General features: G+C 33.0%; 1 protein-coding gene across 1 annotated transcript; it reads left to right on the top strand.

The window, feature by feature from the left end:
• The first annotated feature begins 13,015 nt into the window (after window positions 1-13,015).
• Window positions 13,016-24,816, top strand: LOC115952937 (probable ADP-ribosylation factor GTPase-activating protein AGD14). Its single transcript, XM_031070307.1, has 13 exons — window positions 13,016-13,340; window positions 13,476-13,537; window positions 16,945-17,032; window positions 17,109-17,170; window positions 17,258-17,354; window positions 17,810-18,256; window positions 20,266-20,931; window positions 21,292-21,423; window positions 21,499-21,594; window positions 21,690-21,776; window positions 23,741-23,870; window positions 24,389-24,434; window positions 24,585-24,816. The coding sequence occupies exons 1-13, from the start codon at window positions 13,245-13,247 to the stop codon at window positions 24,637-24,639; spliced, it is 2,064 nt and encodes a 687-aa protein (XP_030926167.1). The 5' UTR covers window positions 13,016-13,244; the 3' UTR covers window positions 24,640-24,816.
• The last annotated feature ends 2,071 nt before the right edge of the window (window positions 24,817-26,887 follow it).

Below are 26,887 nucleotides of genomic sequence, written 5' to 3'. Positions count from 1 at the left end.
TTCCTATAAGTTACATCCCACAATTAGTTATTTTAACCCCTTTTTTTGGCAAAATTTAGCTATAAATTTGGTTTTTTCATTAAATATATATATATATATATTTCTACATATTTTGAAAATCTAACTATTGATTGTATGTTCTTTATATTTTAATACGCATGTCAAATTTTATGCCAATCAAATGTTATTTATTATTCAATCCATAATCTTAATTTTTATGTATAATTTTAGACTACAAAAATATGAAATTTAAACATTTGATTGATGACATAATTATTGATCTTTGATCTTTTAGAAACTTTGCAAACATGGAGGATATAAGATAAAAATGTTGTCTAATGGTGGATTTGTCAAAATTCTCATTAACTAAAAAAATATTGAGCGAAATTATAACCTGACTACAACCAAGTTTGTAATCAAACTTTTTCCTCATCTTAAAAGACCAAAGTTGTTAATATCAACCTGTGACTAATTTGGTTTGACCATTGGAACTGGATATTCTAATACTGGCCTATTTTGGCATAATGTTTTAGTATATATTACGACATGAATATACTTAACTTTACTTTTCATCATTAAATAACATATCAAATATAAGACTACGAGTAAACGGAAAAAAAAAAATCTTAATAATTAAAAGAAAAAAGGTCATACATATATGAGTAAAGTAAACGAAAGACACACATTCTTAATGAAAATAATAATAAAATTCCATAAGAGAGTAAAATAATGGAAAGAAATAGGTTTAGGAAACAAATAATGATTTAAACACAATATTGGCTAAAATCATAATACCGGTCAGAAATTAGTGAAATGAACTAGAATGGACAGGAATTTAGGACAAGGTGAAATAGATAGGAAATTTGAAATGGTTCATAATCAAAATGAAATTTTCTGGTCAACACCCTCCTTTTGAGTGTATCCTTTTGCCACTAATCGAGCTTTATATCTTTCTATTGACCCATCCTCCTTGCGTTTGATTTTAAGAACTCATTTGTTCCCAATTGCTTTACGCCCTAACGGTAGGTCTACCAGATCCTAGACCTAATTAGTCCTCATAAACTCCATTTCATCATTCATTGCTTTCATCCACTCGTCACTAACAGAAGATGAGAGAGCCTCTTGCATAGTTTTTGGCTCATCATCATCTTGTGAAGCAGTCATGAAAGCTTCCCCCTCAATCTCAAAACGACGACGAGGAACATTACCACAGTTACTTCTACGTGGCTGAGGTTGTTGTGGATTAACTTCTAGTGGTGTGCTCCCACTAGGTTATGAGTCACTTCCATTGTCTCTAGGAGTTTCAGGAATTTCTCCCTTGTCCTTTACTAGTCTACTTGGGGTGCCTACCTCTTGATCCATCATTTCATATAGAGTCAAGTTCTTTTCAACCTCACATATGTTAGGGAATTCACTTTCAATGAAATCAACATCACGTGACTCCAATTCAGTCACACTTCCATCAAGTTGTTCACCTATCAACATATAGCCTTTGGAATGCTCAGAATATCTTATAAAGATACACTTTTTTCCTCTAGGCCCCAACTTCTCATATCTATGAGAAGTATTGTGAACATAACCTATTGAACCCCATGGCCGCAAGTTATTCAAGTTAAGTTTCTTGCCGGTTCATAGTTCATAAGGTGTGAAAGATACTGATTTTGAGGGCACTTGGTTAAGTATATAGGCTGCAGTCAAAAGTGCATCCCCCTAATACGAAATCGGTAAATTTGCTTGCGCCATCATTGATCTAACCATCTCTAGTAGTGTTCGATTTCTCCTTTCCGCCACACCATTTTGTTGCGGTGTATAAGGCATCGTTAACTGCCTTGCAATTCCCTTTTCATTATAAAGCTCCTTAAATTGCTTAGATAGATACTCACGCCCACAATCAGTTTTGAGAGCCTTAATGCTCTTGTCTAATTGATTCTCAACCAGTCTCATGTATCATCTAAAGCAATCTAAAGTCTCAGACTTATGAGAAATCAAATAGACATGACCGTAACGTGTATAGTCATCTATAATTGTGATGAAGTAGAAACCTTCATGCCTTGCCCTCACATTCATTGGACCACATATATCAGAGTGGATTAATTGCAATGGAAAATATGCCCTTGTGGCTTTTCCAAACGGTTTTCTTTTTTACTTTCCCACAAGACAATGTTCACATGTGGACAAAGTGACCTTAGCGAGATTGCCCATAAGACCTTCTCTAGCTCCTAGTCATCCTCTCTTGCCCTATATAGCCAAGCCTAGCATGTCATATATTTGAATTATTAGAAGCATTATCAGATGAAGTCAAAAAAATTGAACTATCATTATTATAATATTCAATATCCAAAATTAAAAAACCATTTGAAATAAAACCACGGCCATAATAAACTGTTCCAAAATGCAATAAAACATAATTATTCTCAAAAATAAACCGGAAACCAAGTCTTAACAAAATAACTACGGAAAGTAAGTTTCTCTGGATCTCTGGAGCATACAATACGTCATGGAGTAACAAAGTGCGACCACCTCGTAATTCTAGCTTGTAGATACCAATTCCAAGTACCTCCACGCTAGCTCCGTTTCCCACCTTGATGTCTCTACTGCCAACAGGAATCCGGCGGTACTCCATAAATCCCACTCTATCTCTCACTACATGTTTTGTTGCTGCTGAGTCTACAATCCACATAGGAGCAGAGTCTACAATCCACATAGGAGCAGAGTCTACAACAAGGACATGACTAGTTACAAAAACATGGTGAGATGTAGGATTAGGTGTTACCTTTTTTGGCTTAATACAATCACGAGCAAAATGTCATTTCTTTTCACAATTATAACAAGTCAACTTAGACCTGTCCTTCTTTGCGCGCTTTCCTCTAGTATTGTGCTTGACAAACTTAGCCTTCTTAGGTGGTGGCCCTTTAGGACTCTCTTGTCCAGGAGTGTAATCAGGTTGCTTGCGTTTAGGCCTAGATGCCTTACGCGAGCAAGTCTCAACCATGTGCACAGAACTAATCGGCTTGGTTGCTTCAAGGCGCTTAGCTTCAGGTTCCAAGTGATGAGCCACATCATCAAATGTTTTGATGTTCTCATTATGTGTCAAATTTTGACATATCGTCTCTCATGAACTTGGTAGTGAATGAATCACTGCCTAGACTTGTTGTTTGTCAATAAGATTGTTTCTAACTGATTTGAGCTTTCGAATCATGGAGGACATCACCCTAAGATGCTGCTTCATCATATGTTCAGAGCGCATCTTATATGAATTAAATTTCATTGTTAAGCCACGTAATCTAGTCGTTGATGTCCCTCCATATCTTAGCTTTAGAGCTTTTCACATGTCTTGTGTAGTTGTATACTGTTCAAATTCACCAATCAAGTCATTGTGCATGCTGCTTAACATTGTAAAGTGCGCACACAAATCTTTCTTGTGCCAACTTTCATAGGTAGCAAGATCACGTTGGTGTTGCTCAGTGCTTCCCTCATCGGGTTTACTCAACGAATGAGTTAGAGTCTCTAGAACTTCTTGCTCATTCAACACATACTGGATTTTGCAGTGCCAAATATTGTAGTTTTCACCATCCAGTTTCTCTCCTTTATTGAGATCAGCAACTATACTTTTGGAAGCCATTTCACTACAAAATTTCACAAATGGGACATTACACACACATTTCAAAAATTTTGATGTTCGATCTAATATAAACTTAGATAATCAACATACGTCGTAAGATCGAAAATTCGCTAAGCTTCTTAATCATCTCTTGTGCCACTAGTGTTTATTACTAAGCTTAATTTTAATCTATTCGTGTGAAATTATGTATGGAAGATAACACAACTCAACCATACTCCCACTATTCTATATTTCATATTTACAAAAAATATGTATTAAAAACAATTCACCAATTTCATCATTTAACTATTAAGCCAAACATGCTATCACAATTTAAACTCGTGAGAACAATTTATATAGGCGTCTCATTGTTTCACTAAGAAATAATTATTTCTTTGTCACGTTAAATATAATATTTAACGTTGTGTAAATAAACCATGTTTCACTAAGAAATAATAATGGAATTAAATAATTTACAAAATTAAATCAATTCCATATCATTGAAGTATATACCTTCTATGCTTCATGAGAAATAAATGCTAGGCTTGTATAGTATACGTTTCAATGAAATAATTGGATGGATTAAATACATTTTTAATTCAAATAAATTATTGCAAATATATCACTAACCATTATATAGTGTTGGTCATGTACTTACGCAGTTACGCCTTTTTAAATAATGGTGAAACAAATGCAATAGGCTCAATATGCATAAAACAAAAGAATCTCATAGAAAACAAGGATCCTAAATGTGGCACAAGAGCCCACTGTGTACATGCTAAAAGTAATTGAGCACAAATGATACTGAGGAAAAAAAAAACTATTTTTGGGACCCTTTTTTTTTTTCCTAGCCCTTTTGGCAAGTGAAACACATGATGTGCATGTTGTCTTCAACCTTCATCCGCTCCTCTCAATTTCTTTCAACAAAAAAAAAAACGTGTTTCAGACATGAACTTCAAAGTTTTATATCTTCCTCATTTCAAGTCCATTTTTAACATACCATACACCAATTTAAAGCTTATAACATATAGATTTATAATATGAAATCATATTTTGTAAATAGAAATCATATAAGAGCAATTTTGTCCTTAAAGTTTCGATGTTCTAAGTTTTGTTAAACTATATCTCATGGCACACTTAGAGATTTGCTATGAAACTTAAGGAAGATATTAATACATGTAATATAAAAAACATATATTAATTTCAAGGCATGAAATACTCAGAATCAAAACTTGCCATTGAAGGCCATGTGAGGTGCATAGAAATTCATAACATATCTCAGAAGCATAAAACGCATTAAGGACTAATCATATATGTCTATGACATCAAGAACAACCTATAAACGCTCTGATACCAATGTAAGAAATAGAAACTTGCAGCGGAATATAAGTAATTGGTTTTTCGGCATACCTCTCTTGGCCTAAACTGATGATCACACAGGAGTTTTGAGATTGTTCTAAGCTGTCTAGAGCCAGCCTCCACACAAACCAACTATCCAAACATGTTTTGAATTCCAGTTTGTGTAACCCACGAACCAAAAACATTTCTCCGATAGTGATGCAAACATAACCTACAACCTAAGAGCCTCACAACACTCTGTAAACACTATGAGAAATGTAGAATTCGTTCATTGTTCAATGGGTACCATTCTTGGTGTTTATACACACACCACTCCATTAATATTGAGTGGGATAGTGGACTTAGTTGGGTTGTGTAACGGTCCAATATCATTACTCCATAACTCCTAGATGTTACAATCATTCTGAGGCAAATAGAGGGATATGCTCACATTGGGTGTCTGTCCATATTCTTTCAGTTTCTAACAGATAATGGTATTTTTGGCATGAATAAAAGGCCTTCTTAAACTATTTGATTCATCTGGTTGAGGCCGTCCTACCTACAATCCGATGGGAAAGGTAGCCTACTTGATCTCCATGGGACTCAATGATCCGTCAGGCATACATCTAATGCACCCCCTTTTTGAGCCGACGACATAAATGCATTACACCCACCAGGATCCGTTGGCCTCCTTCTGATCCGTCAACACCTTAGAATTGTCAGGTAGCGTGCATGTTCAACTCTTAGAGCCCAACGGTGACTTTATTTGGTCCTGACGTGTGGAAAAGCATACTGACGGATGATTTGCATATCTATGGTTAATACACTGGGTCCCACAAAAATTTGCATGTTGTTCACTCATGCATCCATATATGGAAATAACTTGCACACCACATCCAAGGACCCTACTACACGTTCGTATCTTCTCGGTATGGAAAGAGAAGCCCTAAAATCTTGGGGCCTTAATTCCAAATCTTGTCCATAAGGAAAGCTCTTATATTCAAGGGATCCTGGCCAACCCTACACCATTATATAAGTACCAAGTTTGATATTCTCCAAGGTATGCAGAAAATCCCTAACTCTTACACTTTTGAGGTCTCAAAGCAAGGACGGAGCTACGTTCGGACTTGGGGGGTCAATGCCCCCCCCCCCCCCCCCCAACTTTTTTAAAAATTCCACTTTCATATATATATATGAGGGAACTGAGTGAGATCTCGTTTAAATAATCTGATATTATCTGATCAAGGTTTGAAACAAGAATCAATGGTGGATCTGAATAGACCTTGTTGTTGACACTCTTGCTAATGTTGGGTTTAAGTATGTCTTCATCTTATGCTTCATAGTTCAAGCCATAACATTAGCAAGAATAGAGAGTGAGGGAGAGGGAGAAAAACTCAGATTTTTATAGAGAAAAGATAAGTGTCAATAGAAAATGTCAGCAAAGGATAGAGATAAGATTCATTGAGATTTCAAGAAAGAGAAATATAGAGAGAGAGAGAGAGAGAAGATTATGTTATAATAAAAAATTTAAATTATATGTTGGTCATAGACTCACAGGTACAATGAGAAAAATGGAACAGGTGAAACAAGAAAGATTAAAAATATAAAATAAAGTTGGATTTTTGTTTTAATGTTTTAGAAATCAAATGTGTGGCTATCGTTAGAGAAGTTAATGGGCAGGCGGGCTAATGGGAAAAGAGAAAAATTAAAATGGATGGTCCGTACTTTGTTTGACTTTAGCAGTCCTATTTAGTAGAAACATGGTAAATTTCATGTTGTGCAATGAATTAATATTAATATTGTTGTAATTTTATTTTTTTGTAGCTCAAGTGCTGGTAAAATTTATTAAACATCATAGGTTGAAAACTATCTCTAAAAAAAGTTTGTTGTGGTATGTAAGATATGTTTATTTGGCTTTTTGTTTAGGACTAACCTAATTTTTGTGAGGCATGTTGTGGATTCAAGTGTGTAGTTGGATGTATCCCTAGCATTATTCATAAACTAATATTGATGATTTATTGTTGCTAACCTCTAATGTTGATGTCATAATTTATAAAAATCTTAAAAATAAAATTTGAAAAATCACCAAAATTAGTATTAGTTTATTACAAATCTCAAATTGCATCTACAAATATAAGATTACGATGCCAATGAATGTGATGAAATTTTATGAGCTTTACATTAAGCTTTGTCCCCCTTAGGTTTGTACCCTGGTTCCGTCCCTGTCTCAAAGGTTTTTCAATTACTGACTTAACCTTTGGAAGGCCTTTGCGGTGCTCTCTGTCGGTTCTTTGCTCTCTTATTCTTCAGGTACTCTCATTGGTGCACACGTGGATGATCAACTTACTGACGATTTTTGTGCATCATCATTAAGCAACACTATGTTAGTTGCTTTTTTTTTTTTTTTTTTTTTTTTTGACAAAACATTTCGAGTATCTGACTATTCCCTCAAGTGTATGCAGTCCCCCTGTTCCACACACACCAGGTTATTACAGCCTTGGTGGATAAAAGCTGTATAAGATTATATATATATATATATATATATATATATTAAGCAACATTATGTTAGTTGCTGTTTGTTTTTTTTTTTTTTTTTTTTTTTTTTTTTTTTTTTTGACAAAGCAAGAGGTTTTAAACCCAAGATCTCATAGATATCATGAGGTCATAGGAACCACTAAGCCTACCCCTTGGATTATGTTAGGATCCGTTTGGATACAGTTTATTTTGCTGAAAATTGAAAACTGAAAACAATAAAAAAATTTACTGTTCACATGCAGGTACTGTTTATTGGCCTATTTGCACTGTTCATGTCTCATGAACAGTGCAAGAGGCGCTCAGCTAGGGAAAAAAAAAAAAAAAGCCAAAAACGCTGAACACAGACGCGCAATACAAACAAACACTTGGTGCTCGTTTGGATTGGGCTTATTGCTCGTCTGTGTGTGTGTGTGTGTTTTTTTTTTTTTTTTTCCCAGCGCGTATGAACAGTAACCGCACTATTCATGCACATGGATTCACTGTTCATGAGATAAAGTGCATTGTTCATATATTGTTTACGTACTGTTCACGCACTGTTCATGGGACCCACAATTATTTTATTCATAAAAAAATATTAAAAAAGGGTCCTATGACACTATTCACACATTTAAAAATTATTTTGATACAGTGTTTTCAGTTTTTAGCAAAATAAGGTGATGTTTTGAAAACTTCAAAGATTATTCTAAATGTAGGATTTATTTGTGATGGGCTATTAAGTACTTAACATTTTGGAAGATTTATTCTGTTCGTTAAAAGTGAAAAATATTTTCCTCTTTATTGGTCTTGTTTTCCATTGACCATTGAAATTGTAATCTGTTAACTTGCATTTTCTATCGTACCAAAGTTCATAAAATGTTTTCTTGCAAAATAAGGGAAGCATTGGATTCTTTATTGAACTTCCACTTCTATATATTATTATCTTAAAATTGCTATTTCCTTTTTAAGTAAGGGTTAAAGTTAACTACACTTTTTTTAGGAACTAAAGTTAACTGCATGGTTAAAACATTTGACAAAAAATCGATCAATAGGATAACATTATAATCATTTTCAAAACTTTTAGTATTAAATTGACACAATTGATAATTGATGAACAAAAATAAATCCTAACACATGGATCAATTTATTGATTATTTTTGTTTACAAGCCGTTTAGGATCCTTAAATTCAATTCTTATTATATATAAATTTATTTATAGTTCATCTTGTTCAAAAAGAGTAATTGCAACTTAAAAAATTAAATATTTATTTTTCTTTAAACATATGTTCATAAGGCTCTTATTATATTAACTAGTATGTAACTCGTACTTATGCATGAGAATAACAAATTGTAGTGGTGCTATTAGTATTAGTTTGAGTTATTAAACATATATGATATAGTTTGACCATGACATTTTGAGGTACTAAAATAGTTTTTATTTGCAATTTTCATGATATTGGTTTTGCCAAGTTTCTCATTATATTGTTATTATGTATATAATTTTGAAAATCACTATTAAATACTACCTATACAATATCAATTCACAATTATTATCTGTGAAATTCTACTAAATCCAATACAAAATGAAATAATAAATTGGTCAAATTTTATCTCCTAAGGATAGGTGCATGGGATCATTTAGTTCAATTACAGTTTGTTACATTCAATATCTTCACATACAAAATATCCGAATAGAAATAGTAAAAAAAAAAATGCTCATTAATTCAAAGAAAAAATAACAGAAAAAAATCTAAACAATTTAATTTGTATAAAAAGAAAACAAAAGTAAAATCCAATTTTGATTTTAATTGAGTTTTCTAAACTTTGTTTTGAAAAAGCAATATATATATATATATATATATTACCCAGTTAGTAACGGACGGTACATAGTTATGGTATATTACATAAATTACTTATAAATTTGAATTGTTTTTAGATATACAACAAAAAGACTCATAAGTATAAAATCATTCAAACTCTCTCTTCCTCTAATTTTATATATAGACTTAGATATATAAGGTCCGTTTGGATACAACTTATTTTTGCTGAAAAATGAAAACTGAAAACACTGTAGCAAAATAATTTTTAAATGTGTGAATAGTGCCGTGAGACCCATTTTTAATGAAAAAGTTGCTAAAAAGTAGAGTTTGTGGAACTCGTGAACAGTGCACAGATGCACTGTTCATAGGAGAAAAGTCAACAACTATGGCTAGGAAAAAAAAAAAAAAAGAGAGAGAAAACGCGCAAGGATGAAACGCAGACGCCATAAGTCGGATCCAAACCACACCATAATTAGGTTTTTTATGATTTATTTATATTGGACTATATAGAATAAAGTTAGATATATGATTAGGTTTTTTAAGTTTTATTGATATTGGACCCCTTGTTTTTTACACTAAATTAACTCATTTGGCACAAAAATTAAAAAAAAAAAAAACTTAAATTAGACGGGACACGTGGCGCAAAATTAAACTTTAATTGAAATCCAATTTTTACACTGCATTAACTCACTTGGCAAAAAAAATTTAAAAACATAGATTAGATGAGACACATGCCACACAATTGGACTCTGATTGAATTCCAATTTGAAATTTAATTGGATTTTCTCTTAGCTTTGCGTATTGATATATATATATATATATATATAGACTAGCGTGTAGCTCCGTGCATATGCATAAATACAATTGAAAATATGCACAAATATAATTAAAAATAATCACAATTATACAGTTCAAATTAGTATTTTTTTTTTAGAAGATATTCAAATTATACATAGTATTAGCTTACACTTTTTTTTAAACCATACGTTTATAAAATTTGTAATAGTTTCTCATTATATATATATATATATATTATATGATTTAAAATTTAATTGGTTTTAGGCTTTTCAATTTTTGCACCCAATAATTTACATGCCATGAAAATTGAAAACTTAAATGAATACGTGACGAAAAATTGGAATCTAATTGAAATCCAATTTAGAATCTAATTGGATTTGGATTCTTTGATTTTTACACTTAATAATTCACTTGGCACAAAATTAAAAATTAAATGGGACACGTGATGCAAAATTGAGAATCCAAATAATTGGATTTTGTCTAAGCTTTGACTATATATATATATATATGTATATATCATATATTATATAATAAAAGTTGGGCTTAGAAGCCGTGATTGTGCCAAGTGGCTTCATCAAATTACAATTTTTTTTTTATAGATTTTTTAAAAATAGATATTAATTTTTTTTGTTCTTATCTTTTTCTCCTATAATTTCTAAGTTGATAAAAGTCTTAATTTGATTACAATCCAAATTCTTCATCTAATATTTTTATTATTAAATAAATTATATTATAGTCATAAGAAAAAAAAAAAAAAAAACAAAAAACAACAACAAAAACGTTATTGGAAAAACAAAAGATAGAAGTTTTTGTTCATACTAATTTACCAAAAATGTTTTTGGATAAAGTTAAAAAAAATGTACATAAGGTAATAAGTATTTGAGTTTCAAGTACACACTTTCTCTTTCTTCTCAAACAAAAGAAAAGTATCTATATATAATAAATTTTTTTTTTTTTGGGTTATAAAAAAAAGTTTCATTTTTTCAATAAAAAAATGTTTTCTTTTTTCTTTCTATTCATATGACATTTTTTTATTCCACTTTTTATGGATCTATGAGATAGCAACAAACAAATTGATTAGAAATCTTAATTCCAATAGGATTTAAATTCTATATCAAATGAAACTCTACATATCTTAATTTTTTATGCATTCTTTTTTCATTATTATTTTTTCATTTTTTTAAGCTACTTTTCTTTAATTTCAAAAAAAATTAATAAAAACTTTTCATATACGTTTTAACCCAATTCATAATATTAAACTTTTTACTCATTTATTCTCTTTTACAAACAGGTTTATTCTTTGTTCTTTTTCTACATTTATATCTTAATTTATAATTTGTGTTAATTTCTTAATTTTAAATTATGAATAAGTTTGATTATATTCTTTATATTGAATTTAAATTGTTGTTAATAGGTTTTTGATTGTGTTATATTATTCAAAAAAAAAGAAGAAATAAAATAAAATAAAAGAGTTTATATAAATTTGGCAACAAAACTAAATAGATATGCCTAAGAAACGTTTACTAATAATAGTTTTATTAGTAACTTTTTATTAACATGATTTAAAAACAATTTAATACAAAGTTAATTTATTAACGTGATTTAAACTCTACTAAAACTTTTTTAAGGGATTGTTTTAAAAAAAATTCAAAGTAATTTTCTAATTATTAACTACCATGTGCTAACTTCTAACTACTAAAACCCACAATTGAAATACTAATCCATGTGAGATACCACTTCCAAAGATTAATATCTTAGCTATTATATATTATACACTGATTTTTTTTTTTTTTTTCTTCAAAAGAAGCATTTCTCTCTCTCCTTGGAAAACAAAGGGATTATAATAAGAATTAGCTAGACAGGGGTAAGACTACATCACATCTTTTCTGCAATAAATGTTAAATTCAGATTATTTTTCATGCATATACACTCACTTGTAATGTGCAATGCACAAGATTTAAACTTTAAGTTTAAACTTAAACTTGGTAGGATGAAACTCACTCAAGTTTTAGTGTCTTCTTCCATACTTTTAAGGACAAAGATTAAATTCTTATGTGAGTCTCTCTCTATTTCAAATTTTTATAGTAATTTAGATTGTTCTTATTATTGAATTGAGATTTCTACTTAAACATGATTTCAATTATTGTTTTGGATAGTTTTTAACTATTAAATTTAAGGGTTTTTTATTTAAATATATGTGATTAATTGAGCCTTAAAGTTCAATGTATTATTGAAAATCATTTTATATATATATTTTTAGGTACCTCTACCATCTTCCATTCAATTTTATATATATACACATTTTATGATACCTTAGTCTCACATAACATGCATTCAGTATGTAATTTAAAAGTAAAATATTTATTTATTTTTATTATTTATTTTAAGTAAATTAATAAAAAAATTATTTACATATGAATTTTGATTAAGCATATTCAAACTCATATTCTAGCATCCGACTCTTCAAACATATATATATATATATATATATATTTTAAAGACAAATCGAAGAGTATTGTTTTTTTTTTTTTTTTTTTTTTTTTGGTAGAGAAATGAAGAGTAATGATGGGTTGTAGCCAAAAATCAACAAAAAATTCCATATTTAACTCTTCAATATTATTCAAAATTTTGCAAAAGCTCACCACACATTAAGTTTGAAGAGTACTACCATTCTTCTCCTTTTGATTAAATCTTTTTATTTATTTATTTTTATCTCCTCTCTCTCTCTCTCTCTCTATTTCTTTAGAAAAAGATTTGATGACAAACATTTGAATTAGAAGTAGAAGAAAATGAAAAATGAAATAAAGAGTGTTATTTGAAAACTACTAATAATAGCTAAAATGAGCCCCACTGTTTTTTTTTTTACTTTAAAATATGATGATGTGGTGTAGATCTCCAAGAAGAAAAGAAATATTTGTAGTCTAGTCAAAACTAAAAAAAGGTTAGTCAAAATAAAACGGGAAAGAAAGGCACATGACATGAGATAAGAGGAGAGTAACACCAACAGCCTAGGACTAGGAGAGCGTTTGTCCAATCGAGAGCTGATTATTAGATTAAAATTCTACTGTGTCTGTGTCTCACTTAGTCCTTTAATTCAAAACCCAAACCCAAACCCAAACCCTACTCTAGTCTTCTCGTCGATTCTCCAGGCTAATAAGTTAGGGTTCGATTCCGTAATGGGAAGCAAAAGAGAAGAAGAGCGAAATGAAAAGATCATTCGTGGTCTCATGAAGCTTCCTCCCAATCGGAGATGCATCAACTGTAACAGCTTGGTATAATTACTTCTTTTCTCTTTTTTTTTGCATATAGCATCTCAGCGCTGTGATTTTCAGTTTATAGGTTGTTTGGTTGCTAAGAAAGTTCACGAAAATTTCCTCATTTTTAATCCCTATTTTTGTGATGTGCAGGGTCCTCAGTATGTGTGTACGAATTTTTGGACTTTCATCTGTGTGACTTGCAGTGGGATACAGTGAGTATTTTCTCTTTGGAAAATGTACACTTTTTTTTTTTTTTTTTTTTTGTGATTGTAAATGCTAGCACCACTATTTTACTTTTGGTGTGGGAGTTCCATCTCAATGTCTAATTGGTAGAGTTTTGATTGATGATTGACGATTGATGTGAAAAAAGTTTTGAAATAAAAGCACTGTGGCCTATAAGGCTGTCTTGTTATTTCATATATGTGTTTGTCTGAATTTAATGATGTTTATATGATGACCTATAAGGAAGTCCGGTTATTTCATATATTTTTTATGGGCCCTTTCATTCGCAAAGCAATGCAATGCGTTCAATGAAGTGAGACTGTGCATTGGTATTTATGCTATGCATGGTGGAGTTTATGAAGGAAAAATGGTGCCCTTTCGATCGTGAATCAATGCCTTTCACGAAGTGAGATTGTGCATTTGTAAATGTATGACCGCCTTGCTTGAAGGGTTTCTTAGCCATTCATAATTAGACCTAAAAAATAATTACACATAACAAGTACAGGCATCCAAAATCTCCGGCACCTGCATGTGTTTGACGTGTGTTGGTGTTGGACATGCAAAGCATGCCCTCATTGTGTGGAGAGGAATTAAATATTATTTTATGTAAAAAAAATTCATTTGATTTTAGATATATTCTTAAATTTTTGATTGTTAAACATAAAATATGCCTATTGATAAATAAATAAAGATACATAACAATGTATATGAATTAATTGATTAATTTTCCTATCTGCATTGTGTCGTGTCCTAATTTCTTAAGAATTTATGTGTTGTGTCCTAATTTTTCAAGAATTTCCTTGTTGCCGTCTTGTCATGTAGATATACATGCTTTTTAGAATTAGAAAGTGCATGCTTAAAACTTCTTATAAACAAAACAATAAAACCATCTTGGAGATATTTTTATTTTGAAGTCTATATTGTTGAATGGGTGGTGTATCATATGCCCATGATCAGGTTTGGGAAAGTTTTGGTCTTAAATCCAGTTAAATACACTAATTTCTCTGTTGGTTAGGTAAAATTACAGGGACATTCTTTTTATTTTTTAAATCTAAAAAAAACTTCCCCCAGTCTGAGCTATTTCTATGCAATCACCATCCCTCTCATCTTGCCCTTTGTTCTTCCATACCTGATTTGTATCACTTCATTTGGAAACTTCAGCTTTGGGTCAATTGCCTATAATCTCTGGGTCAATTGCCTATAATCTCTTGGTCAAATGACAAGGTGGAGGGTGAGATCATGTGCTCAAGGCCCACCCGAATGCATGTGTAACTTACCATTAAAAAAATCTTAAGTATTCTGCTATCCTTTGTCAGCATATTTTTTTGATAGGTAAATAAAAAATTTTATTAAAAAAATTGAGATAAGTAAATTGGCAGTATACTATCTGCTCACTGGAAGTAACATTTTTCTCTGGAATTAGGTGAAAATATTTTAAAATCTTTAGATATGTCAAAGGAATAGAAGAGGTCTTATGTTTCTTACTTGATCATGTAGTGTCTTTGGGGCAATGTTTGGTACTTAAATACATCATCACAAGTTCTCCCACCTGGGCTGTCTGGGCTAACTGTAAACCCAGACGTCTCTGGTTTGACTCCTATTGCAATTTACCTGATGCCTGCTTAGTGGGGGTGTATGCATCCAGGGTTTTACCCATCAGGGGTGGTCCCACTGGCTCATACCTTAAGGGGGTTCCTCATTATAAAAAAAAGGGAATACATTATCACAAGTAAACTGGGCTCTCAATTTTTTATTTTATTTTCATAGCTATAATATGCCATTGAATAAAATATTTAAGTTTTGTTGAGAAGATTTAAGTTTTGTGTGTTTGCTACTCTCTTCCTCATAAAGATGGTCCATCTTGTATAATCATGTTTGTTTCGGAGCCATGCTTTCTATACCAACTTTGTCCAAAATTGATCTTATATCTTAAAATCATAATTATGTTTAACTTGTTTAAATTTGATAATGATGATAGCTATTGGATATCCAAAAAGAAAACCTGTACTATATTTATGTGTTATTAATTTGTGTTGGAAGGAATGGATGTCTTATTTATATAAGATGGAATATGATTTAATTCTATTAGGGTTTGTTGTAAAACTCCCAATCTGCACCCTCTAATAAATTTTTCCAAACTGCCTTTTTTCAAATAGAAGAATTTTGTTCATTCAATAAAGATTTCATTACCAGTCAAATTTCTTTTAAATAGAAGAAGAAATTATATTCTCTGGTGTAACTCACACCCCCCCCCCCCTCTCTCTATACACCCTCCAATAGAATATTGACACAATAGACTTTTTCAAAATGGATTAGAGATTAAATTGTATAAGGTTTGGTGGAAAACCCCCTAGTTTCAACCTCTGATAAAATATTGCTGCCATTAGATTTTTTCAAATAGAATAATTGGTATTACCACACAAAATACAATCTATTAAAACCAAATCACTATAAAATTGTTACCTATCAAAAATGAATATTCAAATTCCATGTTGTAAGAGAAAAGGTGGTCAGTGAAGGAGAAGAAGATGACTAAGCTCATTACCGAAGAGGCTGCCCCTGACACCCCTAAGCTTCTCATATGCCTGTGTTCGAGTGGCTAGGATATGGAATCTCTTGGAGGTCTTGAAACTCATTAGGTATTGATGAAATACAAGATAGAAGACAAATTTGATAAGATGAGTTTGGATGACCAAGAAATTGAGACTAGTAATGATGAGATAGAAGATTGGTAAAAAATTGTGTGTGCTTGAGAAGCATGCTGAGTCTAGATTGGCTTTTTTGTAAAAAGTTTCTGTAAAATGTCCATTTTCCCCTTCATTTTCATGTGCTTGAAAATTTGATGTTGATGTTTTCCAGTATAAAATGTCGCATTTGTTCAGTTCTCTGTTTCAAAAATGTGAGTCAATTTTCCATTTTTTTAAAACATGGAATTTGATAATTTTGTAGTGGTTAAGTTTTTAATAGATTGTGTTTGTGTGTGGTCTCCCTATTTTTTCTATTTGGAAAAAAAAAAAAAAAAAAAAAAAACCTTGTAGGGTGATCTTTTATTAGAGGGCATAAACAGCGGTTTTACATCGAAGCCTTATAGAATTTAATCTCAAGATGGAATTGCTCAATTATGTATTATAATGTACCTCTGCTTATGTGATTTTCTACTGCTGTAATTTGTCATGGATCATTATTAATCTCTTAGTGACCTCCAATTAATGTATTTTGTGGACAATGTATTTGAGTAGTTTTACTGCCCTTAAATTAATGCAATTATTTCTTCCCCTGTTTGGTGAAATTTTCAATTGCTTTGGCTGGTTCTTTTTCAAGCTTGGCCTGCCAAACATCTGGTTCGTTTAGGTCTTCAGTGTTTTTATGAATATATCAATATTTTGGTGTCATGCAGTCGCGAGTTTACTCATCGTGTGAAGTCTGTATCCATGGCTAAGTTTACATCTCAAGAAGTTGAAGCACTTCAAAACGGTGGTAACCAGGTACAAGGCTTAATTTCTTCCTCTTTAGTAAAAGGGGTTAGCTTTTCAGTGCTGATGAGACTTTCACTCTTTTCAGCGTGCAAGAGAATTATATTTGAAGGATTGGGACCTTCAAAGGCAGCGATTGCCTGATAGCAGGTGCTTGATATGTGATTTATTGATAATGTTTTAGTCATGGGCATGGTAAATATAGATTGTTTTTTTAATTATGTTTTCCTATTGCAGCAATGTTGATAAAATACGTGAATTTATAAAGAATGTGTATGTAGAGAGAAGATATGCTGGAGGAAAGACTACTGACAAGCCTCCGAGAGATGTGCAGGCAATATGTCCTTGAACCAATATTCGCGTTATATGTTACAGAACTGTATAGTGTCTTTTGGTTCTATTTCTGAGCTGTTATTTCTTTTTCTGGAAACAGAGGAAATAAAATAGGAGTGGTGAACTCATTTGGTAGCTTCTTTTTCAAAAAGTATTTTCTGAAATTACTAGTTTCTGAAGAGCATAAAATAGATGTTTTTGTGGTCCTCCCTGCCACCCCTAAAAAAATCCTGGCTTTCTCTGTTTCTGTTGTAAATAAAATGAAACAACAGTGAACAGCATGTTCTCTTTTACACTTTTCGAGAGGTTTTTGGAAGTTTTGGAAACATATTCCCAGCAACAGAATCAAGCAGGCCTTAACGATTTATTCCATTGTCCTTATTTTTTAGATTAAAAAATCTCACTTCAGGCTAGTATAAGAGCTTAGCATATGGTATTCACTATTGAATTTGACAGAGCCTTAGAAGCAATGAAGACGAGGCAAGGCGTGCCAGTTCTTATCATTCTTATTCTCAGAGTCCACCTTATGATTATCAATATGAAGATCGACGGTATGGAAAACAATTTGCTGCACTTACCAGGAAGCCTGGTTCGGATCGAGGCCATTATGAGGGGAAGATGTCTAGTTTTGTCTACAGTCCTGGTCGGTTAAGTGAGCCAATGTACGAGGACCGGTTTGCAAATGAGGGCTCAGTTTCCAGAGGTTCAGACTACTCTGTGTCTAGTGGAGGTGATCCATTCAGATCTGGTGCAGAGTCTCCTAATTTTCGCAAGGATGTTAGATTTAACAGCCCACCTGTTCAGACTTCAAGGGGTAGTTTAAGTGATGACTTATTTTTTCGAGCAGCAAATTCTTCTGAGACAAATTCCAAAAGAGATGCAGATGGAATTCCACGTCCACAGGTTATATTTCTTGTACACTTGTCTGTGTAATTAACCAAAAACAAAGTTGTGGGGGTTTTTTGAATGATCTTTTTTATGTTGAAATTGTGTATCCCTTCAAAAAAAGTATCAAATATTAGTGGAGCATTGTTGTCTTGGTGCAAAATGTTTTTTCTGTGCCTGTGATAGTTCAGTATAGGACTCTGTTGCCTGATACATTAACTTGTGTATCTTGTCCTACACAATAAAGCATTAAATCCACTGGTATCGCAAAGTGTTCCAAGTATGCTTTGGAGTTCAATTGATGCATACATGCTCGCATTTAGTAAGTATATATACGATGTATATTATGCATATGCTACTTACCTGCCTGGTGAATGCATACATGGATAATGACACGTGCCTACCTAACTGCTACATATGCAGATTTGCTCTACTGTTACGCTTCTTTATCAATGCATTTTCTGTTTTATTTGTCCTCTCTTTACCAATTTTGTATGTCTTGCCTATGATATCATGTGGCTATGTTTTGTGTGTACTAGAATAATGTGTTTGGGAAATTCATGATTACATTTGATAGTTATATCCCAAACATTTTAATATTTTCTTTAAAGAAAAATATAGAAATTCAAAGAAGAAATTTTACTCCTTGCATGTGGTAATAGAGTTGCCTGAAGTTTCACCTTAACTTATGCTTGACAAGTGTAAGCTACATTTGATGCTATATGCTTTTGTGTACTGTAAAGTGTGATGTGTGTGACCTCACATGCATATGTTTGTCTCTACAGTGAGGTACTGTGAGATGAACTCCCTGGTAGCTTGCAGTTTACTTTCTTTGTTCAATATTTTTCTTTCCAGATACAGAATGATAGACTAAAATTTTATACTTATGCTTTGAGAGTCATATGCTTTGCTTCATCAGAGGGTGAAAACATTGATTTGCTTTTTCCCTAACTCTGGAAAAAAAAACCCTGATGGGCACTTTAGTGCCTGGACAGGCAATTTGTTTATTTTTGGCTAGAGGAAGAACATTGCCTTATGCTTTTGCCTCAAAAACTCTAATGTGTATCAGAAAAACATGCATGTGCATATACACATACACAGGTCTGTTGGACTACTTTTAGGATCAAGATCTCTAGTCTTAAAGACTGAAATCACATGATGCTGCTTTTTTGAATATGACACTTTTTTGGATCTGCCAACAGATATATATATATATATATATATGTGACCATATAAAGGTTGTATAAGACACTTCATAGCTGTCTTGTGTTTTTATATGCAGTTGTAAGATTCCAGAAAGTTTTAATTGTTCTACTGCAAATGTATTAATAAAAGCGGCTAAAAATAAAGGCAGCTAAAAATGCTTCCCTTTCCAGATCCTAAAAACATTTTTCTAGTTAGATTGCAGATCTTAGATATGGAAAATATTTCTGGTTTATATGATTTGATCTCTATTGGCACTTTGACATGACCAGGATCATTAAATGTATTTGGCATTTTGATCATTCTTTTGATCAATAATTGGATTCAATTGGCTTGTTCTGGTTTTTCCATTTACATGGAATGTCAGTGGATTGTATACATATCTTTGCCTATCTTGGCAGACGACATGATGTTGCTCCCCAAATTCTTTAGAGATATCGAATATGGCAAATGTCTTCTCTATCTGTGGGAAAAGTCTGTCCCCATCAGTGATTAGGAATATTTATAAAGTTCCTCTGAATCTAGTTTGAGCAAGGTAAAGTTTGATTTTTTTTTTTTAAAAAAAAAAAAAAAAAATCCAAAAATTCATTGTTTCCTTCATATTGTATTCTTGTGGTGAACTGATTAGTTTATTTCCTTTGTCAACAACATGCTGGGTACACAATGTTATTATTTCTTGAGTGCTATTTTGGTGTGTGTTATTTCTGCTTCTTCTCTGCCTGCATAATCCATTCCTATGTGCATTTGGCCCTGTTTCTATAATATGTGGATCAAAGGATGATCACCTTTTCAATCAACTGACTTTAATTTGTTCCATTATTTAGAGAACTGCTTCTTCAAGTAGCTTTGGATCAGTGGAGAGCCACTCCCAGTCTTACAAGTCATATAACTCGGGTGGTTTAACAGAAGTTGTCTCAGAACCGGATCAACCTGCAGGAATTTTCCAGGGTACAGTGTCTACCCTTCCACGATCATCTGTTTCCGGAAATTCTAGTAGTTTAGATCTTTTCAAGGCACCCCTTGTACCAGAACCAGTCTCTTCTGCCGCTTCATCCATTGATTTGTTTCAAATGCCAGCAACATCATCGGCTCCATCTCCAGCCTCATCTGTGAATGTGTATCAACCTCCACAAACTTTTCCATCGTCATCCTTAAACTCCTTTCCAGAGATTCCTCAGCAGCAGTCAGCTACAACCTTGGATAGAGAAACACCACAAATATCTGTCCCTAAAAATGAAGGATGGGCAACGTTTGATTCACCTCAGCCCACAGCATCTGTTCCACATGCTGAAAATCCTACCCCTGCAAAAGCACCTTCTAGTGATGTAGGCTCGTTGGAAAAGTTTGACCCGTTTTCATCCTTAGATACAAACATACAATGGCCATCATTTCATCTTGAAAGTGTTCATGGGCCTTCTTCAATAATGTCTAATCAATGGCATGATGGTTTGCACAATGTTCAAGCTCCCACGATAGCAACAAGCACTCCGGTAAGCTTTATCACGATCTAAAATTGCCCTCTGGAATTGTTTTTGGAGTGTGGGATGGATGATGAAAAGAAATGCTTGGCTGTGTTTAGTTTTCTAAAAATTATCGTGGTATTCTCCATTGAGATTGTAGCTTGTAAGTCTGATGTTCTTTTAATTTCAAAATGGCATCAGTAACTTTTTTTATCATTTTTTAGTTGGATTGGTAAGTTACACACTCAGCTAGTTGGTTTTGAACCTACAACCTTGCCCTCCATCCCATTTTTATGGAAGGAGGAACTGCCATGTGAGCTAGAGCTCATTGGTATGATGGCATCACGAAATTGAAGGGATTTATCAGTTTCTATCTTTGATTCTGAGCAGGTGTGGAATGCATTTGAAGATTCCATTGGGAACCTTCCTTTGAATGCCAATGTGAAAGGTAGTGAACTACAGCTAGAAACTCACAATCTTTCATCAACTGCTGATCAGTATTTGGGCTTTAGAGGTTTAGAGGTTTGTGCATTCTCTTCAAATATCTTTCAAAGTGTTTACTTGCATCCATTCATTCTTAAACAATCTGATTTGCAGGACTCCTGTAAAGATGGGATTCAAAGAGATGCTGTTTATTTTCCCCCAGGTCCTACTGAACAGTCACATGTCATGGGGCCATCCTATCCTCTGATGGTTTGTACCCTTTAGTTGCCTGAGCTCTTGGTATATGATCTTAGCTAGGGAAGTAATTTTGTATATCTCACAGAGTAATGTATGACTCTTTCTAGGGGGAGATTCAATCACATGCAGTGGATGTTAAATCAAGAAATCCATTTGATCTTCCTAATGATTCTGATTTGGAACAGAGCAATATGGTACGTCATAGGTATTTCTTTTGGTTGGTAAAATGTTTCGAATTGCCTCTTGAATTGTACGTTTTGGATAGCAACTAATCACATAATATTCTAGTTAACATTTATCTCTTTTGTGCAATTCAAGAATAGTAATTGATTTCACAAATCTATGGAAGTCTCATAATAATTAATTTATCTTATCAAGAATAGTAATTGATTTCACAAATCTATGGAAGTCTCAAAATAATTAATTTGTCTTATCAATGATCGAGAATTTTGTATATAGATGCCTCTTGGGCGAGGATAAATTGCTTAGCCCATCAGGTGAAAAGCCCTTGGATTTGGATTACTTGGCAACTGGTTTGGTGGGTGGGTGGGGCTAGTTGCCTGTAGGAGTTTGATTAACAGTGAGGATTGTTATACAATATGCTCTATGACATATAACTAATTTGAGTGAAGTTCTCTTATGTTATATATAAAAAAAAAAAAGAATTTTGTATATAGGTAGAAAGTCCTCACATGGTATCTTGAAAAAAAAAGTCTTCTGCAATGGAATTTGATAAGCAAAATTTTCTGAAAAGTATTGATGTAGTACAAATTAGAGAATTTGTCTATGTTTAATTGTGGTGGGTTTAGGGTTAGGAAAGAAGAAGAATTAAAGAGAAATAAGGGTTGTTCAGGGGCTGTGTGAACAGTAACTTTAGAATATCCAAGAATATCAAGTAATGGCACCACACATGAGAGATGGCATTAAAAACACAAAATGCCAAAAGGGAATTACGCACCATACTCTACCAAAATTAACAAAGAGCTTATTTTAAGGTTTTCTTCTCCTCTTTGTATGAGCGTTTCTTCTCATCTAGGGTGAGTGATGCAGGACAATCAATAGAAAAATAAAAGAACAAGAAAAGTAAAGGATAAACCTAAGAATCGGCACTTAGGTCACTTGGAATCAGCACCAAGCTAAACCCTTAGGAATCAGCACCTAAGTTGTTAGGAGTCAGCACTTAACAACTAGTCTCTTATATAGAGCTAGAACTGGAAAAATAAAGAGATAAAGATAACAAAATACCAAAACTAATCCTGATTGAACTCAAATACTAATCCCTATCTAATCTCAAGTCTAATCCCTATCCGAATAAAAGTCTACAATTATCCCATTTCCTATAAGATAAATACAAAAATCTGAGAAAATAAAATTTAAATAATTTTGGTTTTGCTCCTGCATCATACTCCCTTGCTTGGAGAAAACTTGACCTCGAGTTTTAAAGTGTTGAATGATGAAAACTTTGGCACATAACACTTGCTGCAGTTGAGGAATCAACTTTGGGAGCATTGAAAATAGATAAACCCCGTATTCCACCTCATGAAACTTTTCTGGAATCACAAACTTGATGTGAGGAATTGGAACATCAACCTTTTCGACTTTATCAAACTGTAGATCTGCATGCACCATGGATGATTCTTCAGTATAGAGGCTTCTTGTTGTTTAGACTCTATAGTAGATTCTTCTGGTTGCATGAACATTGAAACTTCAGTTGACACTCGCACTTCTTTGTCAATATCAAGGTCTGATGGTACTTGATTTTCCTTCATTTGAGTTGTCAAGTCTTCAACAACCTTCATTTGATTAGCCAAGTCTTCAACAGTTTTCATTAGATTTCCTAAGTCTTGGCGTATGGCAGATACTTCATGAGTGAGCTTTGCATTGTTGCACTGCCTTATACTTATTCTTTGATCTTGAAATTGCCATGAGAAGGTTGTTGTTGTAGATCCTTGTGAAATACTGTGGGAAATTTACAATACAACGATCTTCTTTCATTCTTTCCCAAGTAATTTGAGACCAATGGCATCTAAAGTGAAGGCTTTCATAATGATTCCAATACTCTAAAGTGAAGGCTCGCATCTTATGTGGAAGACTTTGGGGGGGTTGGGGGTGTTCTTGAATATCTTGTCTCAAAATTTTCTTGTATTTCATATTCCAGTTTTTGGACATGAGCTCCTTGCAAGCTGCTCTTCCTAATGCACAGTTGCCATCCACCTATCATGGTGGTGTATCTCAACCATGGTTCCCGCAAAATCCAATGACTCCTTATATTCCGGCTGCAGGACAAGGTACATTTTATTTAACTCTTTGATGGAACCTTATATCATATTTAATGATTCTTTTTTGCAACGGTTAATGCTGGAGCTCTATTTCTTAATTGCATTGCACCACAGTTTGATGCATCTTATTTGGTGCCTTATAGCCACTACCAGTAAAGCAAAAACTCTTATAGCTTTTCCTCAAGAATATTTGAAATAATTAAAAAATGTTAAGAATTCCTTGTGTACTATTGTATAACAAATTAAACATTTAAATAAAAAAATGACAAATATAATTTAGTTATAGGATGACATGTACGACATCAGATATTCTTGTTTTCTGACCTTACCCAATCCCACTTGTTGCTGTACTCCTAATCCATCTTCTTGTTTCTCTTTCAATTTCTCTACTTGGCCAAAAATTTCACCCTCCTCTCCTTCAAGAGAGCCTGCAGCATAATCCAATTATGAGAACATGAAGATCCATCCAAGTCTTCTGCCATTAATATCCTCATTGAATTTGATTAAATTTTGGTTTGATTCTGTAGGTGGCTTAACATATATGGCAGGGCAAGCACCAAGCTCCCAAATAGGGTAAGATGATTTCTTTTGCTGTCATTATTTTGAAGAAGATGGTTTTTTTGCTGAATTATTTTGTAGAAGGTGATTGTGTTATATTTTGGTCGTCTTTAGCACGTGCATGCTATGTATATCCTGCTAAGTCTGATGAAATTCGGTTTGCAGGAATGTTCCATCACAGGGGCCTTTCAGTTCTATTGGAGGAAACCCTTTTGCATAGGACTTTGCTGTCGAAATTATTATTTTCATTATTCAGTTTGTAGTAGAGGTTTTTCACTATTTATATCTAACCTTATTCTAAGCTAGAATAATTAATTTCCGTGGTATTATTTATTTTTGAATTCTTTGTGAAAAATAAAATTTAGTGAGTAACTTTCAGCCAAACTGCAAGGCCGTGTGTAATTCTTACTTTTTTCTTATGTTTTGGCCGCACGTTTGTAGTTTTTTTTTTCGCTGTAACCATGAACGTCCAAGATTTACTCATAAGCCTTATATAATGGGATCAAAATTCTCCAGATTTTCTTGGCTACTCTATTAGATAGAGTTCCTGTAATCCTAATCTTCCTTTTAAAATAAAAAGCTAAGATTACACCACCTCATCAATCCACTAAAAAAAAGAATTATTTTCATAAAAAACTCAAACTAACTCACCGTTAAATCCAAAACCGCCCCACTCTCCCCTCTTGCTACCAATCTCCGTTGTCCTACCACTACACTCCAATCAAACTCCACCACCAACCCAAATCCGGCTAGGATTTTCTTATATTTCCCAAATGTCTTACATTGCAGTCATTAGTCTCAAAATCAAAAGATCATCCGCAGGTTATCAAGAAATGGAAAATGATGAATGTATCTTTAATTTCAATCACAAAACCAGCCACATGTTTCACACAAGTCATAATATAACAACAATGGTAATTAAATATATATCGTCACTTTTATTAAGACTTTCCTGCTGATTTTCCTTTTAGATTGTGGCACGTATTTATGATTGGAGTTGGCCAAAGGCAATGAATCTATTCCCGTGGGTTGGGTTTTTTGCGGATTCATTATTGGTGGCAGCTTGGGTTGTCACTAGGGGTGTTCACGGTAAAAACCTCTGACAAAATGGTATAACTGTATCGTACTGCAAGTAATAGTACACTGCATCGTATAATGTAGTGTAGTTTGCAATTTTATAATAAGAAAACTGCACAAACCGCACTACATCCTCCTCTATATATTAATATATTTATTTATTTTTAATATTAAATATATTATTAATAGATTAATAACCCTAGGGTTTTTTTTTTTTTTTTATTAAGTTTGATATCCCTAGCGAGTGTTGACTAGGAAAACCAACCCAAAATAAAGAAAAATTAGCTCAATAGTTTAAAACTTGGCCCAAAACAAAGGGAAAAATTAGTTTTGGGTTGGGTAGGAAAAACCCAAAATTTGAAAAATATACCTACTTCAAGCCGTTCAAACCACATCTTATATACCGCACTACACATGTGACCGCAAAAATGATGTGAGGTGCGGTTATGGTTTTGGTTAAACTCTAAACTGTATCGCACCGCACATGTGACTGCAAAAATAAGGTGCGGTACAATTATGGTTTTAGCAAAACTGTACCACAAACTGCGGTGCTAAAAATGGCCAAAAACCACACTGCACCGCGAACACCCCTAGTTGTCACCATTGATTGGTAGTAGGAGGGGAGAGTGAGGAAGTTTTAGGATTCCGGTAATTGAGTTTGAGTTTGAGTTTTTTTTTAAAATTTTTATTTTTTTATTTTTTATGAAAAGCATTATTTTTTAGGTTTGTGATTTGATGAGGTGGCATAATCTTAGCATTTTATTTTAAAAGGAAGGTGGGGATTAAAAGAATTCTATCTAGTAGAGTATTTGGGAAATCTAGAGGATCTTGATCCCATATGATGGGCTCATTCCACTTTGAGTGATATAGATTTTATAGCTGTAGCAGCGGAAGGTACTTTCTAATAACAGCAATCAAATTAAACAAACCAATCTATGTCAAACAACTTTAAGTTATTCTTACTGGGTTTCTAAAAAAAAATGAAATTCTTCATGGACATCTAACTCGTTGCCTAACTGATTTGGAGAATGTCGCCATTATGGACGATATTACAACATTAAAAAAGATGGATAAGCACATTCATATTCAGGTTGCACCTCAACAGCCAACAGGTATTCCAAGAAGTTCTGAGACTAGCAAACATGGCGACAGCAAGTTTTATAAGGCTCTCCTAGTGATTCTTTGGCGGTAACCAAAAAAAAAATAATAATAAAAAATAAAACTTGACAAGGTGAGTCATGGAGTGATAATCTCCAATGAACAACGTAACAGTTGTGTTGTCCAATTATTTGAGACATGCAGGGACGGCCTTAGAATTTTAAGCTAGCGGGGGCCCGGAGTATAAAGAAAAAAAAAAAAAAAAAACTCCAAATAAACATCCATATAATATT

The sequence above is a fragment of the Quercus lobata genome, chromosome 7, assembly GCF_001633185.2.
Source record: "Quercus lobata isolate SW786 chromosome 7, ValleyOak3.0 Primary Assembly, whole genome shotgun sequence".
Taxonomy (NCBI): domain Eukaryota; kingdom Viridiplantae; phylum Streptophyta; class Magnoliopsida; order Fagales; family Fagaceae; genus Quercus; species Quercus lobata.
This window is presented reverse-complemented; position numbering and strand designations above follow the sequence as displayed.